Source organism: Pediculus humanus, genomic scaffold (genome assembly GCF_000006295.1).
Source record: "Pediculus humanus corporis 1103172107677 genomic scaffold, whole genome shotgun sequence".
Lineage (NCBI taxonomy): Eukaryota > Metazoa > Arthropoda > Insecta > Psocodea > Pediculidae > Pediculus > Pediculus humanus.
Window position 1 is genome coordinate 33,263 of NW_002987286.1, and position 15,717 is coordinate 48,979.

At 25.6% G+C, this 15,717-nt stretch overlaps 4 protein-coding genes across 4 annotated transcripts in view; 2 read left to right on the forward strand and 2 right to left on the reverse strand.

Annotated features, from left to right (window-relative positions):
- Window positions 1-6,942, reverse strand: part of Phum_PHUM292900 (ciliary dynein heavy chain, putative) — a gene marked incomplete at both ends in the record, with an annotated part of 20,860 nt that extends 13,918 nt beyond the window's left edge. Inside the window, 25 exons of the mRNA XM_002427013.1 lie at window positions 49-77; window positions 169-292; window positions 384-549; window positions 653-819; window positions 904-1,126; window positions 1,220-1,504; window positions 1,600-1,760; window positions 1,830-2,049; window positions 2,132-2,353; window positions 2,448-2,491; window positions 2,712-2,839; window positions 2,958-3,070; window positions 3,169-3,358; window positions 3,448-3,703; window positions 3,778-3,973; window positions 4,057-4,322; window positions 4,433-4,717; window positions 5,052-5,187; window positions 5,263-5,360; window positions 5,436-5,647; window positions 5,740-5,890; window positions 6,008-6,149; window positions 6,229-6,425; window positions 6,494-6,727; window positions 6,823-6,942. Coding sequence (XP_002427058.1) covers window positions 49-77; window positions 169-292; window positions 384-549; window positions 653-819; window positions 904-1,126; window positions 1,220-1,504; window positions 1,600-1,760; window positions 1,830-2,049; window positions 2,132-2,353; window positions 2,448-2,491; window positions 2,712-2,839; window positions 2,958-3,070; window positions 3,169-3,358; window positions 3,448-3,703; window positions 3,778-3,973; window positions 4,057-4,322; window positions 4,433-4,717; window positions 5,052-5,187; window positions 5,263-5,360; window positions 5,436-5,647; window positions 5,740-5,890; window positions 6,008-6,149; window positions 6,229-6,425; window positions 6,494-6,727; window positions 6,823-6,942 — 4,365 coding nt within the window. The remainder of the gene's footprint in view (window positions 1-48; window positions 78-168; window positions 293-383; window positions 550-652; window positions 820-903; window positions 1,127-1,219; window positions 1,505-1,599; window positions 1,761-1,829; window positions 2,050-2,131; window positions 2,354-2,447; window positions 2,492-2,711; window positions 2,840-2,957; window positions 3,071-3,168; window positions 3,359-3,447; window positions 3,704-3,777; window positions 3,974-4,056; window positions 4,323-4,432; window positions 4,718-5,051; window positions 5,188-5,262; window positions 5,361-5,435; window positions 5,648-5,739; window positions 5,891-6,007; window positions 6,150-6,228; window positions 6,426-6,493; window positions 6,728-6,822) is intronic.
- A 532-nt stretch (window positions 6,943-7,474) lies between these two features.
- On the forward strand, window positions 7,475-8,844 carry Phum_PHUM293010 (cytochrome c oxidase assembly protein COX11, putative; the record flags this gene model as incomplete). Its single annotated transcript, XM_002427014.1, has 5 exons — window positions 7,475-7,738; window positions 7,810-7,965; window positions 8,046-8,213; window positions 8,284-8,372; window positions 8,796-8,844. 5 exons carry the CDS (start codon window positions 7,475-7,477, stop codon window positions 8,842-8,844), a joined length of 726 nt encoding a protein of 241 aa, XP_002427059.1.
- Window positions 8,845-8,893: 49 nt separating this feature from the next.
- Window positions 8,894-11,495, reverse strand: Phum_PHUM293020 (Tektin-3, putative; the record flags this gene model as incomplete). Its single annotated transcript, XM_002427015.1, has 8 exons — window positions 8,894-9,104; window positions 9,192-9,346; window positions 9,491-9,713; window positions 9,794-9,942; window positions 10,396-10,505; window positions 10,675-10,907; window positions 11,013-11,264; window positions 11,344-11,495. The coding sequence occupies 8 exons, from the start codon at window positions 11,493-11,495 to the stop codon at window positions 8,894-8,896; spliced, it is 1,485 nt and encodes a 494-aa protein (XP_002427060.1).
- A 413-nt stretch (window positions 11,496-11,908) lies between these two features.
- On the forward strand, window positions 11,909-15,504 carry Phum_PHUM293030 (Nucleotide-binding protein, putative; the record flags this gene model as incomplete). The annotated part of the gene is made up of 8 exons (XM_002427016.1): window positions 11,909-11,936; window positions 12,042-12,143; window positions 12,248-12,384; window positions 14,169-14,270; window positions 14,365-14,571; window positions 14,658-14,807; window positions 14,888-15,074; window positions 15,464-15,504. The coding sequence occupies 8 exons, from the start codon at window positions 11,909-11,911 to the stop codon at window positions 15,502-15,504; spliced, it is 954 nt and encodes a 317-aa protein (XP_002427061.1).
- Window positions 15,505-15,717: the final 213 nt, after the last annotated feature.

Genomic DNA, 15,717 nt, shown 5'->3' on the forward strand with positions numbered 1-15,717 from the left:
TAATGAAGTCATCATATTTTTAAGATTTGCTTCCGTCGTTATGTAAACATTCCACGATCGAACTTCTTTATCTAAACCTGCAGAAGAAAAGATCAAAAAAGAGGAAAATTTTATATTAAAAAATAAATGAATGAATCTGAAGAAAAATTTTATTTAAATAAAAATTACCGCGAAGTTCTTTTCCGAATCTTTTACATTCGAAATCTACTCCCTCAATATCGATATTTTTCCACGACGTCGCTTTCCATTCGACAAACCAAGCTTCTATTATATTTACATAGTCCCATAATAACTAAAGACAAAAATTTTTTTTTTTTTTTTTTTTTAATTTAAATTTTTTTTAAATAAACAAAAATTTTCTGACTGAACGAAAATTTACAAACTTTTATAGATTTTAAATCTTTTCGAACTTGAATCAAAGTAAGGAATTCGGGTACATTAACTTCGAATAATTCAGCTTGTTTTGTTATTTTATCTCTCAAAGTTTCCATTTTTGATATTTCTTCATTAACGGTATCCAAAATGGAGTAAATGTTTTTACAATCAAAACTGTTAATTAAAATAAATAAATAAATAAATAATAAATTAATTTTTAAAAAATATCGAACAAATTTGAATTTTCTTATTTTACTAGTTTAATAAATCATCTTACGAATAAAATGGAAGTTTTTTAAATGCTTCTTTGTATAAATTTTGTCGCAAATCGAATAACATAATTCTTTTTCTTATTATATTCACTTGTTTTGCAACTAATGGTGCAATCATTTGTTTTACTGCAACTGCTAATTTTTTCAAATTGTTCCATTTATCAGGCAATTCCTATTTTTTTTACAATAATAATAATTTTAAATATTTTAAATTTAATAATTCGTGAAAAAATTTTTTAAAAAAATTTTCTTTTACTTGTAATTGAATATAAGTTTCTTCGGAAAATTCGACTTCGTATGTTTTAAGTAATTCTATTGTTTCTCGCAATGGTTTAAACATTTCGTCCGTTTCAAATTGTCTATCTCTGATTTTTTTTAAAACTGCCATGACTCGTACTAAAGCATCATAATCCCCTTCTTCGACCGGTAGCAGTAGCACACCGTCAGATTCTATTATAAATTCCTCTAGTTCGCTTATGCTGTTAGTATGGTTATAAAAATTTTATTAAAAAAATCCTAAATATCAAAACGGTTCTATCAAAAATGTCTGAAAAATGTCTGTTCTTTCAAACCTGTCTAAAACATAATTATATAAATGATTTTTAAATAAATTTGCCCATTTGCAAATAGTATTTAACAAAGCATTTTTAAATGGTTTGCAATCGACTTGAAACCAATTTTCAAATACTTTTTTTATTTCAAGTTTATTATCTAATTCTTTGTAAAGATCATTATAATTGTCAATTATTTGTTTAAAATCATTGGTACTGGGAAATCTTTCCGTCAAACCCAAAGCATTTACATCTCCCGTTGTAAGAACGATTTCTTGTTCTTCTTTTGTCAATAATCTACCATATCTGTTGTTTATAAAAAAAAAAAAATTTTTTTTTTTTTTTTCGTTTATAATCTTAAAAATATTTGAACGAATGTTATTTATTAAAATTAAATTTACTTTAAGAAAACGCTCAAGCATTCCTGCTTATCGTCCAACCATAAATAAGAATATTCCAAAAGGGTATCTGCATAACGAAGGGCATCGAACATGACAACTTTGGCTCGCACGATGAGTTCTGCACCCATTTCATGAAGATCTAAGCAACCTCTTGCTTCATACTATAAAAAAAAATATACACGTCTCAGTTTTTATTCTATCGTCTCAGTTTCATCTATCCGAAAGATTACCTCGTAATCAGGCCATTCTTTATGTGATGCTACTCTACGAATTAATTTCCCAACGTTAAATATGTCTTCTTCTATAAGGTTTATCAAATCCATGAAAGCAGAATTTTCACCAAGAGAGGGAATAAAAATTAAACTAGGTTCTTGAAGTTCCAACGAAACTTCAAAAAGAGGCAAACGATCTTTTACAGATGAGTCAGTTTCATCTATTAAATAACCAATACTAAAAAAATATTCAAAAAAAAAAATAAATAAAAAACTGTTTATTTATTTATTTTTTTAATTTACATTTTACATTTTTTTACCTGCATGCTATGGAGCTTAATATTCCCGCGACAACCACTTGATCAACGTAATCTAAATAAGCTTCCCATTTAATTCTTCTTTGTTCCCATAAATATTCAAGGGATTGTTGTGGAACGGAAGGACTTAATGTAAAAGAAGCTGGAGGACCTGGTGCAGGCGTATCGTGTGTTTTAGGCCGCTCACCATCTTTATCCGACTTTTGTGCCTTTTTTTTTCTTAAACTTTATTTAAAAAAAATTTTTTTTTTTTTTTTTTTAATTTTTAATTGGATAAATTTAGTTTAGTAATTAAAAATCATAATGTAAAAAAACTTACTCGTCTTTTCTGTAATCAAGAGGTGGTAAAAGTCGAGGAGGATCCTAAAAAAAAAAAAAAAGAAGAAAATTCTTTGTAAAAGACAAATAAAAATTCATTTTTAATTTTTTTTTTTATTTAAGATATTTTCAGAAACATTTTTTTTTAAAGGTGAGCGATTTTACGTGTTGATAAATTTTAAAAAAATGTGATTTTGAAAAATAGTAGTACATTTTTATTTTTAACGGTTAAGAATTATTCTAAAAAGTTTAAATTAAAACTTACCAAAACTCCCGCAAGTAAAGGACTTATGGGTTCTTCAATTCTTCTTTTCTTTAAATGCGTTTTCTTTTTTTTTACTGCTACTGGCTGTTCTTCTTCTGTACCTCCAACAGCTTCTTCTTCTTCTTCTTCTAAAATTTTTTTTTTTACGAATATGTTTTTATATAAATTTTATTCATATTTATTATAATACATGTTAAACTTAGTTGCATACGCGTTTTTTAAAATGCAGAATTAAATTATAATTACCGATTTTTTTTTCATCGTCGGATGCAATTAAATGCTCTGGTAAAGGAATATCAAGAAGCAAATGATAATTTATTTGTATTAATTCATGAATATCTTCACCGGCTTGAGTGATACTCTCGTTTCTAAAAAACAAAAATTAAATTTATTTCTCTTAAATTATAAAAATTTAATTTTTTTTTGTTAACGTGTTGTATTTTGATCGCTAATATACCTGGTTCTAACTCTGTGAACCCTATCTTCGTATCCTAAAAGTTGACGTGGTGCAGTCCTTTCATAGAGAGGCTCATTACTCCATTGAAATATTAATTGATAAATTAATGCAGCATTTTCTTGAGCTTCTATAACTCTGTCAAACAGTTTTTTTATCAGATAACGAGATTTTAAAATAAAAACTTCCGCCTCTAAAAAAAAAAAAAAAAAATTCACAATTTAATTCCGGTTTTAATAAGCATGTTATTAAAAAATGAATTTTTCCCGGGAAGGGGATTACCAGGAGAATTCCAATCTAAATATTGAATTCCTCCATCTAATAGCATATCAATTAATGTTATTTCATCTTCAAAAAGGTTAAATTCCACAGGTCGAGATCTTTGCCTAATTTGATTATACCAGCTTATTAACTGATTTAAATTATGAACGAATGAATAAAACTGCTCGACTCTATCATAAAATTCTGTTATGGCAATTGGAAAGGGATAAGGACCAATTGCATTCAAGTATCGAATTTCTCTGAACATGCAAACAAGCTAAAAATAAATTCAATTAAAAATGATTAGCTAGGAAAAAAAAAATCCTTTTTTTAAATTTTTTTTCAACGTACAATGGGATCAAAGTTTAATGAAAGCATATTGTTATCAGTGCTTCTTATCAGCATTGGTTTTCTTAAACAAACATCTATTAATCCTGGTGCTTTTTTTGTCCAATTATCCAAAGTAGTTTTCTCCAAATTATCTAATAGTGTCATCATTTGATCATGTTTGTCAACCAAATATTGAGCTTCGGGAGACTCTAAAATACTTTTTAAAAATTTTTGATTAGCGTACAAAACATGGATTTATTAATGACGATTAGTTGAAAAAAAAAAAACCATGTGACTTACGGATACTCTAACATTTTCATTGGTTCAATAGGGTAATCAACTCTTCCCTTCATTTTAATAATCCAGCAAATAATACCGGATACCTGCGCCCAAAATCGATCAACTTTGTAAAAACCAGTTTTTTGATATTCTAATAGCATTTCATCGTAAATTTTTTTACACATATTTAATTCTTCTTCGAAATATTCCAAAATTATTTTGTATTTGGGCTCAAGTGTTTTTTTTATAACAGGTCTCTTAGCAAAGGATCCCATAATGTTACACAACTGAAGGTAAAAGTATGTAATAGTTAGAAATAAGTTGAAATAATGAATTTAAAAAAACGCGTCTTAAAAAATTAATTTAAGTTAAAATTTAAAACTTTTAAACCGCTTACTTTAAATAAACTTTCAAGATTGCAACATTCATCAAAAGCTTGAACAAAAATTGATGCAAGACGTCTATCAAAGTCATAAGCTATTAATTGAAATTTCTCATAATCAATTATAAAAGAATTAACGTCAGGTTCTAAACAATCGTAAGTGGCTGTATTGAAAATCATCCAAGCAGTTTGAAATTCATTCATCATTTCCTGTATTTTAAATCCTAAATTTCTTCCTTTGATTCCGGCAAACTCAATACGATCCAGTTTTTGAAAATCTACGACTGTTCCTAAAAAATCCTAAAAATAACGTCCCGAATAATTAAAAAAAAGGTAACGTTTTTTTTTTTTTAATTTTTAAACATTTAATTTTAACGTTTCTTTCGTCATTAATAACACTGATTTAAACACAAAAAAAAAAAACAATTTTTGATTGTCAAATATACAGATTTTGAAACAAAATACACTTTTTAACAATTATATACAACTGCTATTGTAAAACTTCTATAACTCTAAATTTTACAGAAATTACTATAAAAATCATTGGTGAGAAACTTAATTTTAGTTTAGTATGAATAATGTTTTTAAAATTTCTTTAAAAATCTTTCATCTAACCTAAAAATTGTAAACCTACAATTAATTTATTCAGCCTTTCAATAAAATCAATAAGTCTTTGAAAAGGAATGTGTGCCTTAAAACTCCAAGGTTTAGGTTCGATACCCTCCGGAAAATAAGTTAATAATGCTTCCCGATATTTTTCAAATGTTTTCCTGCAAATAAAATAAGAAATTTTCTATAGGAAAATTGCTTTTTTTTTTTAAATGTGTAATAAAAATTTGACTTACAGAAAATCACTTAGTTTTTTTTCAAAAAAAATTATATGATTTCTTGTATTTTCTTGATCTCCTTGAAAAACCGAACCAGGATCTATTTGTTTCATGCACTAAATAATTTAAACGGGGTGATTATAAATAAATAAATAATTTGTAAAATAATAATAATAAAAATTAAAATATACCTGTTCAACAATACTATTTCCAAACATTTTTAATAAAGTAACTATTCTTTTAGAAAGACAATAATATCTACTATGTGCCCAAACCAAACAAATACAATGTAAAATTGGTTCCAAATATTGAGTGGCTACATTAAAATCAAGTCCTTGAAAATCATCAAACATTTTTAATAAAGGGTTTAGATGTAAACACACATCCTTAGCTTCAATAATGGCTAAAAAGAAAATTTTTCAAGTACATAAAAAATGTGAAATGTGGCATTAGAAAGCAAAATGTTTGCATTAGATTTACAATATGTTGGAATACCTGCTACTAAATTTCTAAAGAAAGTTTTAAAAGTAAGTGTGTAACTGCTCTCTGTAATCTCTAAAACAATTGCCATTTTTTTAATTCTTGGATCTCTTAATTGATCAAATATAGATTCTAAATTTTTCAAACGTTGATTCCAAAAATTTATCTGAAATTTTTGTGTTGAATCATCAATCACTTCATTAGTGGTTGGCACTGATATTTAATTTCATTAAAGGAATATTATTCCTGATTATTATTATTTACTGTATTATTTGTGCATTACCTCTGATTCAGGCAATGGATGATTATTGTTTTTAAACAAAATATCAGTAGATTCAGATAAAACATCATTTATCTGATGAGCCCATTTAATAACTGCACCTTCAATAGCACTTTTTAGTTGAAGATTTACTGATTTACCTTGTCTGAAAATATAACATTAAAAATAAATTGTTTTTAAATAATATTTTTCCCAATTAATAGAGCATAAAATCGATACCCTACGATTCAATTAAATTTTGAACTTCTTGATAAACTTTTTCTATTCCAACTGGCATGGGTAAAAGAGTCTGTCCGGTAATTTTGCCTTTTATTTGATAAACTGTTCCTCTAAATGCATGAATATGCGTCATTACATCTTCTGCTACACACTTAGGCCACCCTTCTTGATTGTCAGGATTGGATAGAAGTGGTACAAATAACTGTAATTCATTTTTGTACACTTTATGTATTTTCAAAAGTAAAAAAATTAATTTTCATTTATTTTTACCTCTTCAATTAAAACAGACAATTCTTCTACAGGATTAGGAGCCATGTCACCGAAAATACAAAGTTTAGAAATGTTTTCGACCGTTGCAGCTTCTTCTTCTTTTTTAATAAAGTAAACTGATTTATTTTTGGGATTGGGAGGATATGTGAGAAGGGGTTGTAGTAATCCAGAATTATTAATTGTAAAAATAATTGTTTTTACTTTAGGATTATTTAAAAATTCCATTAAAACAGACTAAAAAAAAAAAAAAAATGATTTAAAAAATTTTGCCTTAATTTGAAAGGAAAAAAAAAAAAAAATTATTAAATTTAACTTTAAAAATAATTTACCTTATAATCTTCATTTCCAAGCAATTTTGGCCATTTATCGGATTTAAGACGTAATGTTTTCGAGAGATAATCACTAATAAATTCTAATCGAAGATCTTCCTCGGCAGTTTTATCTCCCATTGTACTTTTTTATATAAATTATAAATAAGTAAATTTAAGTGACCCAATATCAATATATATTTCAGCCATGTCGGTCATGTCGAAGTAACGACATGAAGAATGCAATATTTAATAACACACTTTTTTTTTAAAAGTAAACAGATTTCATAGCAACATTAACTTAAACTTATTTATATTGATTTTGTTTCTAAGGAGATTTCAGTAAATCATAAATTTCATTAATTATGTTATTAGTTAAATGAAAAAAAAAAAAAAACCTAATTGTCAAAACTTACCAGAGTAAACTTCAATTAACGATTTTGTTAAAATAGAAAAATAAAAAAGTCTTTTTATAAATTATTTACAACAAATAAAGTCATAAAAGTATTTTTTTTTTTTCATGGCGTAAAATAACAATTCGAATAATCACTTACCATCAGTTTCTCATTTAATCCAAAAGTTTCTAGAAGATTTTAAAAAAAAAATTTGCGCCATCTAGCAGACGACGACAAAATGGTCGTTTCTATCTGAAAATGTGATGTAAATGTTAAAAATGTATACAAAATATTTATTTTTAATAAAAAACTGTCAATATACATATAATGGAAATTTCAGACTAAAATCTAGTTTTGTAATTAATAATGGAGCAAATATTTTATTTTCAAACAATCGTCAGTATTCTCAAAAAATTCAATATCCGAGAAATTTGGATTTTATAGAAAAAAAAAAATCCGTAAGAAATTATGCGGTAGCTATTGGAATTTTAACTTTGGGTGTTTCATTTGCTGCAGTTCCACTTTATAGAATATTTTGTCAAGTTGGTTTTTACGTTTTATCATTTAGAATCTTATTTTTTAAAATCAATATTAGTTTAAAAAACAAATTTAGTCTACAGGTTATGGAGGAAGTGTTCGTCACGATATTGGCGGTGAAAAAATACAAAATTTAAAGATTGACCGTAGCAGACCCATTAAAGTTAAATTTAATTCGGATGTTGGATCTAAAATGAGTTGGCAATTTAAACCTCAACAAAAAGATCTTTTGGTTTGTTATTTACATTTAATATATACATTATACAAATTTTATAATAATAATATCAAATGAATAAAAATTTATTCAATTAGGTTTATCCAGGAGAAACAGCTTTAGCATTTTACACTGCTACCAATCCAACGGATGTGCCGATTACTGGAATAAGTACATATAATATATTACCTTTTAATGCAGCTCCTTATTTTAATAAAATCCAGTGTTTTTGCTTTGAAGAGCAACAATTAAATCCAAACGAACAGGTATGTAAATTTTCCTTTAATTTTATAATTACATATCAAAATTGTGTTAACTTTTTATATTTTTTTATAGGTGGATATGCCTGTATTTTTCTACATTGATCCTGAATTTTGTGATGATCCTCAAATGGAAAATATAAATGAAATTATACTTTCTTATACGTTTTTCGAAGCCAAACCTGGAATGCCTCTTACATTTAATAAAAAGTAATTTATTTAAAAAATCTGTTTTAGATAATAATTAATATTTTAAATACTGTAAAAAATATTTTTCAGTTTCAGTCACATAATTTAATATTAAATTAATTTGTTATTAATTAATAAATTTTGTTTATAAAACTTAAGTTAAGATAATAAATAATTAATGTACGCAAAAAAAAAAAATTTGTTTTGAGTGCTTTTTTTTAAATAAATATATTCGAAAAAATTATAAATAATAAATTTTTTTGTTATCGAACACTTTTGGTGATTATTTAAAATAATTTTAAGCAATCAAAAATTTTAAATTTAAATTGAGAATTATAAACAATAGTAATAATTTACCTTTGAAAAAGTTATTTACTTAAATGCAAATATTAAGTGAAGAATTTTTTTTGAAATATTCAACAAAGAATACATGTGGCAGTATAACTAATGATTTTTTTTTTACTTTTTTTCTTTTTTTTTAAAATCTTTTGGAGATATTAATATTTAATAGTTGCTGTTATAGGATAAGATCTTCTCATTCCAAGACATTTTTCTCTATCGATAAATAATGAATTTACTTTATTTGCAAGTTCTGACTCGAGATTGCTTCTCGTTTTTAAAAGTTGCTGATGTTGAGCTTCTGCTTCTTGAAGTTTTAAATGAAGTTTTTCAATGGAATCTTGAATATCTTTAATTTCAATTACTAATCTAAAAAATTATAAATTAAAAAAGTATGTCAGTTAAAATCATTTAAATTAAAATCATTTCTTTTTTTTTTTCTAATAGTAAAATTACCTGTTTTGAGCTGGATCTCGACATAATTCAATCTCTTGCCTGTGAGCTCTTGCTTCAAGTCTCGTTTGAGCTACTTTTAATGGCAAAGATTTATCTTGGATTGATTTTCTCAACATTTCAATATTTTTCTCCACATCAAATATCTCACGTTGAATCTAATCGAATAGTAAACAAAAAAATCAAAGTTATTGAATCACTTACGACAAAATTATGTTATTTGAACAAAATAAAAAAAAAAAAAAAAAGAATAATTAAAAATTTACAATTAGATTTGAAATGAATTGCAATTCAAATATTACCTTGTGAAGATGCATCTGTAATTTTTGCTTAGCATCCAACATTTCGTTTGCTCGACGTTCTAATGCAGCATTTGTGGAAGTCCAAGCGTTCCAACAATCATTTGCATGAGCGTTAATTATATTATCAGTATCAGTTCGAATTTGAGCTGATTTTGCTCGCTCAGCTTGTGATTTTTGTATGTTTTGATTAGAAAATTCAATCCACGTCTCTGGCGTTGTGATTCTAGATGAGAAGAAAAATTACATTAATAAGTGTCGCAAATGAAGGGAATTTTTTTAAAAAATAAAAAATTGATTACTCACGTGTTGTCATAATTTTCTATTCCACCGTAATAATTAATACCTCTGGAAAAATTATTTAAAGAATGCGCAAGATTATCAATACCCATGGCTTGTTCCTTCATTCTCAAATCTCTTTCTAATTCATGTTGAGAAGCCCTATTATTACGCAGCTAAAATTTTTAAGATTATTATTTTGGTAAATGTACAGATAAAATAAAAAAATAAATTTTTCTTTAAAAATGTATGTGCTAGTATTTAGGTCGATAATGTTTTTTACACTTTTTTTTTAAAAAGTATTTTTGCATGGTCGATTGTACTCACTTGTGCTTCAAATTTTGAAAGTGCATCTTTATATAAGGCTTGTGTGTGCCTAACTGTTTCTATTTCATTTAATAAGGCTTGCTCTACTTCATCATGCACCAAATCAGGGCCTATTTTACATGTGAAATTTTATTCAACCATTTTGCAATATTAATATGAATATTAACAATATACAACCTATTTTCTCTCCTGTTTTTTGTGCTTTTACAATTTTAATAAAAAATGTCACGAGAAAAATACAAATAATACACTTTATCGAAAATAAGTAAATTTATGCTGAGAACTTATTTATCAACTAATACCTGATCCTTGAGTTTTTTAAATAAACAATGAAGTTCTGCCTGACATTTTTTGATTAGATTTATTTCGCGAAGGAGTGATTGTTCAACTTCATCATGAACGAGATCCACTCCTAAAATTTAGGCAATTTTAAATGCCGATTTGAATTAAAATTCATTCATTCGAGAAACTTCATATTTTTATTAAAATGGTTGATGGTAAAATTTATTAGAGATTTTAAAAAATAAATGTTTTCGATTATAATAATTTTGCCTGCTGTCAATTAAAAAGAAAAGAAATACCTGTTCTGTTTTCTCTATGATAAAGGCATTCTTGAGCAATGTGTAAAGGTGCTTCTAAATCTTGTATAGTTTTTTCCAATACTCTTCTTGAATCTTGCAATAACTTTGATTCTTGTACCATTTTTTCCAATTCATTCTGTAGTTCACTTGTCCAAAAAGTTAAGTCATTTATCCTTTCCCCAATTCTTCTACCTACTTCACGTTGTGCTGAATTTGCAAGTTCATCTGCTTCTCTATATAAAATAAATACTTGTGTATATCAATTGCAATTTTTTTTTTTTTGTTATCTGTATTAAACTTATATTGTAAACTTTGTAGAAACAAATTTCAAGTATCACCTCATTACACGACAGGCATCTGCCCTAGCTTTTTCAGAAAAGTTTCTGTTTGAATCTGCTTCATTATACTGACTAATATTATTCTGCGTCCATTCATATGGAGTATATCTTGTATAAAGAGCTGCTCTGGCTGCATTAGCAGGATTTCTATCAAAACCTGTCACTAAGTTAGGGAACCTTAATGGCTCAGTGGCCATTCCTGTAGGGGTATAGCATGTATCTAACAGAGAATTAGTAACCGGTTGCATAGGCCTAAAAAAATTTTAATTTTAAAATTAAAAGTGGATTAAAATAAAATTACAAAAGCAGAAAAAATTTTTATAATTCTTACAATGGAGTAACTTCAACATTTTCATATCCCAAAGTGGGTCTCCACGGATGATTTTTTGGAGTTTGATGAAACTGACCAACCCTTGGTGGAACACCTGGACCCATGGTTTGCTCCATACAAGGTTCCACTCCAACGGTACTCCAATTTTGCATTTGCTAAAAATAAGTTTATTTGTAATTTTACAAAAAAAAAAAAAAAGACATTATTTAAAATTTTATTAAATTTTTTAAGAAACCGATCTTTCAACAAAATCATGTTTGACATAATTTTAGTGTACAATAACCTTGTTCCAACTCTTGTTTTAAATTATTTATTTATAATAATAAAGTTAGGTAAAAATAAACTTATACTTACAGAATACATAACTTTGTTAGAACTCATTTTGAATTTTTTTAATTTAAAATTTAGTTTTATTTAAAAAAAATAAGAATAATAAAACTGGAAAAAATTATTTAAAGTCTTAACTTGGGTAAAAAAGTATATGATTTGTAGTCATGGTGATATGGCGCCAAATAGTGTCGCCGTTATACGAAGTTTATATTATTCATTGTAGTTGTGCAAAAAGATGGCTGATAATAGTGTTATCAACGAACGTAAGTCTTTAATTTCTGTAACATTATCATAATGTCAATCCAATGATACAAAATAATAATGATTTGTAAATATTTTATAATTTTCACCATTAATCATTATTTCAGATTGCCCCGGTGTCAACAGTAATTTAGCCGGTAAGGTTTCAGCCTGTGAAGGATGTCCCAATCAAAATATATGTAGTTCAGGAGTTACTAAAACTGATCCAGGTAAATTTGTTTATTTAAAAAGTTAAATAATTTGCCATATTAATATTTTATTTCAAATTAAAATTATGATAAAATAATTGTAATTTAAATTTAATTCATTTTAGGTATTGCACTAGTTAAACAGAGACTAGATGAAGTTAGACATAAAATTTTGATTTTGTCTGGAAAAGGTGGTGTAGGTAAAAGTACATTTACTTCATTATTAGGAAGATATTTAGCTAATTCGCTAGATACCAAAAATGTAAGTCATCATAAAACTTGATGCTTTATTTTAACAAAATCATTTGCATTGTTTTTATTCAACACAGTGTATAGATATTAAATAATAAAAATGTTTTATTACATTTTTATGCATATTATATCAGTAATAATATTTTTAAATTGTAGTTTGCAAATTATGTTTAGAGCTAACGAAAAAATTTTTACATAAATTAATTTTTGTGTTACTTACTAAATTGTGCAATATATGCAATATTACAAAATACTAAAATGAATTAAAATCCCTTCTTTCACTGTACCTTCTTTCAATAAAAAAAATTTATTAGTTTTTGTTTTATAAAGACCAGTAACAGTTTTGGAAAACAAAGATTTTTTTACTTCAAATTAAATACATTTGTTACGATCATTATGTTTTTATTTAATTATTTATTATTTTAAATTGTAGACAAATGAAAATTTTTTCTATTGATTTATTTGTTAATTAAAAAAATGTTTTTTTCTGAATATAAAATTTAAATTTAATTTGAATTGTTTTCAATTTTAATAATTAGTTTTTCGGAATTCATATATATAGAAATATTTAAAACTCGGTAATGTAAATTGTAAATAGTAAATATAATAAAGTAAAAAAAATTCAGGACAAATTAAATATAAAATAAAAGTAAATTTAAACAATTATGTCTCAATTAAAAAGAACTAAAAAATTATTTGGCATGATATCGAAAGAATTAGTAATGCATTTTAGTTTAATATGCAGCCTATAACTAATAAATTTTTAATTGTCTTGGTTATAAACGAATAACTTTTATATTTCTACAATAAAATTTCTTAATTAATTGCTTACAAATGATTTGCTTTTTGTTTTATTTTAAACGAATTCTGAAATGGCGTCAAACCTAATTTTTTCTTGAGTTTACTAAAGTAAAAATTTTTGAAAATTGTGAAAAATTCAGATTTTATTCATAAAAACGTGCAACGATTTGCATTTATTTTTATTAAATTTAAAAAAAAAATTATTTCTATTATTATCATTTATTTTCAAATCGATCCCCTCGTAAATGAGGTCACTTGTGAAATGCGTAAAATGGTACTGTATAAATATATGTTAATATTTTAAATTTCTCCATAGTAAACTATTTTATTTTTCGTAAAGATCAATAATCCGTGGGGAAAAAATATTTTCTACATTCATTTTTTTTGTTTCAAATTGAAAAAAAACCGAAAAAAACTTTTAAAAAATACCAATAAAAAACTTTTTACTATTATGTTACTTTACGTACATTATAAACTACTACATAAAAGTTTATTTTTTTTTGTTTAAAATAAAAAAAAAAAAAAAAAGCATTTAATGTAATATAGAAAAAATGCGTTCGAATAATTCAAAATCATTTCAAAAAAATAAATTTTCAATTTTAACGTATTTATTTTATTATTATTATCTTTTAAAATAACTTACCGCAAAAAAATTCCACTATTTAATAAATTATTACATTTTATTTTTTTTTTAAATCTAAAATATTTGTTAATTTCTTTTTTTTGTAAAATATTTCAAACTCACCAGTGGACGATGATACGAATAATCCTTTTGATAAGTCGACATTTTTTTTTTTTTTTTTGTAAAGTTTAAAATAACGGACAAAAAAAGAAGTTAATTTGACTGAGAGAGTGAGAGAGAGAGAGAGAGAGAGAAACGACAATTTGTCGCCGAGTTCCGGAATCAAACTGAACCATTCGTTGCAACAGCGCTTAGTTTTTATACTTGTAAAATATGTCGTGAAATTTTTATTTATAATTTTAATTTTTCAGATAGGCATTTGCGATATTGATATATGTGGTCCATCAATTCCAAGAATGATGGGTACGTTACAAGAAGAAGTTCATAATAGTGGATCGGGATGGTCTCCAATTGTAAGTTTTTTCAAAATTTTTAACTTAAATTATTTAACCGCCATTTTCTAATTGTTTTTTTTTTATTGTGCAATCCCTTCATTATTATTTTCAGTTTGTTGAAGATAATTTAAGTGTCATGTCTATCGGATTTCTTTTGGGTAGACCAAACGAAGCCGTTATTTGGCGAGGTCCCAAGAAAAACGCCATGATTCGTCAATTTTTATCCGATGTTGATTGGGGACAGTTAGAATATTTATTGGTTGATACTCCTCCGGGTACCAGTGACGAGCATTTATCCGTTTTTAATTATTTAAAACATGTAATAAATAGTCATTTTAATTTTTGATTTTCTTTTCTTTTTCGTTATTCGAGAATTAACAAACTTATTAACTTCTTTTATTTTAGACAAACTTATCAGGAGCCTTAATTATAACAACACCCGAAGAGGTATCACTTTTAGATGTAAGAAAGGAAATTGACTTTTGCAAAAAAGTTAATATTCCCATTTTAGGTGTCGTTGAAAATATGTCTTGTTTCACTTGTCCAAATTGTTCGGTAGGAAATGTTTTTTAACGCTAATTTTAATAAGTGAAAGATGTTGAATCGTAGAGTTCATTAAATTTTTTCGTTTTTAGAAATCATCAGAAATATTTGCTGCAAAAACGGGTGGCGCGTTGAAAATGTGTTCGGATTTAAATGTTCCTTTTTTGGGAAAATTGCCCATGGATCCGAAATTAGCCAGAGCTTGTGATGAGGGTAAAGATTTTTTAACCGAATTTAAAAGTTCTTCTGCTGCTGAAGCATTTACGGAAATTGCTAAAAGTAAATTTCAATTTTTTCAAATTTTACTTTTTCCTACATTATTATTATTATTTACAACTGTCATCATTTTTTTTTTGTTTTTTTTTTAGAAATAATTAATGCTCTGGAAGCCAAATGATTTAAATTTTTTATCCTGTTTAAATGGAAAATCGAATTATTAAGAACTTAAGATAAGCTGAATATGAAAATAAGAAAAAGAAATATTATTATTATTATTATAAGAATTTTTTAAATAAACGTTCAATTTAAAAACTGTTGTAAAATGTATATAAGACCTCATATTATATTATTTATGAAAAACACGTATTTTATACTTTTAAAAAAAAAAATCAAACCTCTCATATATTTATTTTGATTTAAAAAAGGAGTTTTTTTTAATATTTTAATAGACACAAAGCAAAAAAATACAGTAGGATGCTGGGATGCATAGCAACCGTTGTTAAGGAATCATATGACGTCATCGGATGTGCATTCGAAAATTTTTCGAAGAAGTGATCTCGAAAGCTTAAAATTCAATTTTTTTAACTAATTTGTATTATATCAAAATGTATTATAAATAAATTTATATATATATATAAAAAAAATATTTAAAATTGTGTTTTTTTTTTTTTTTTATAATTCGAATTTATTTATTATTATTATA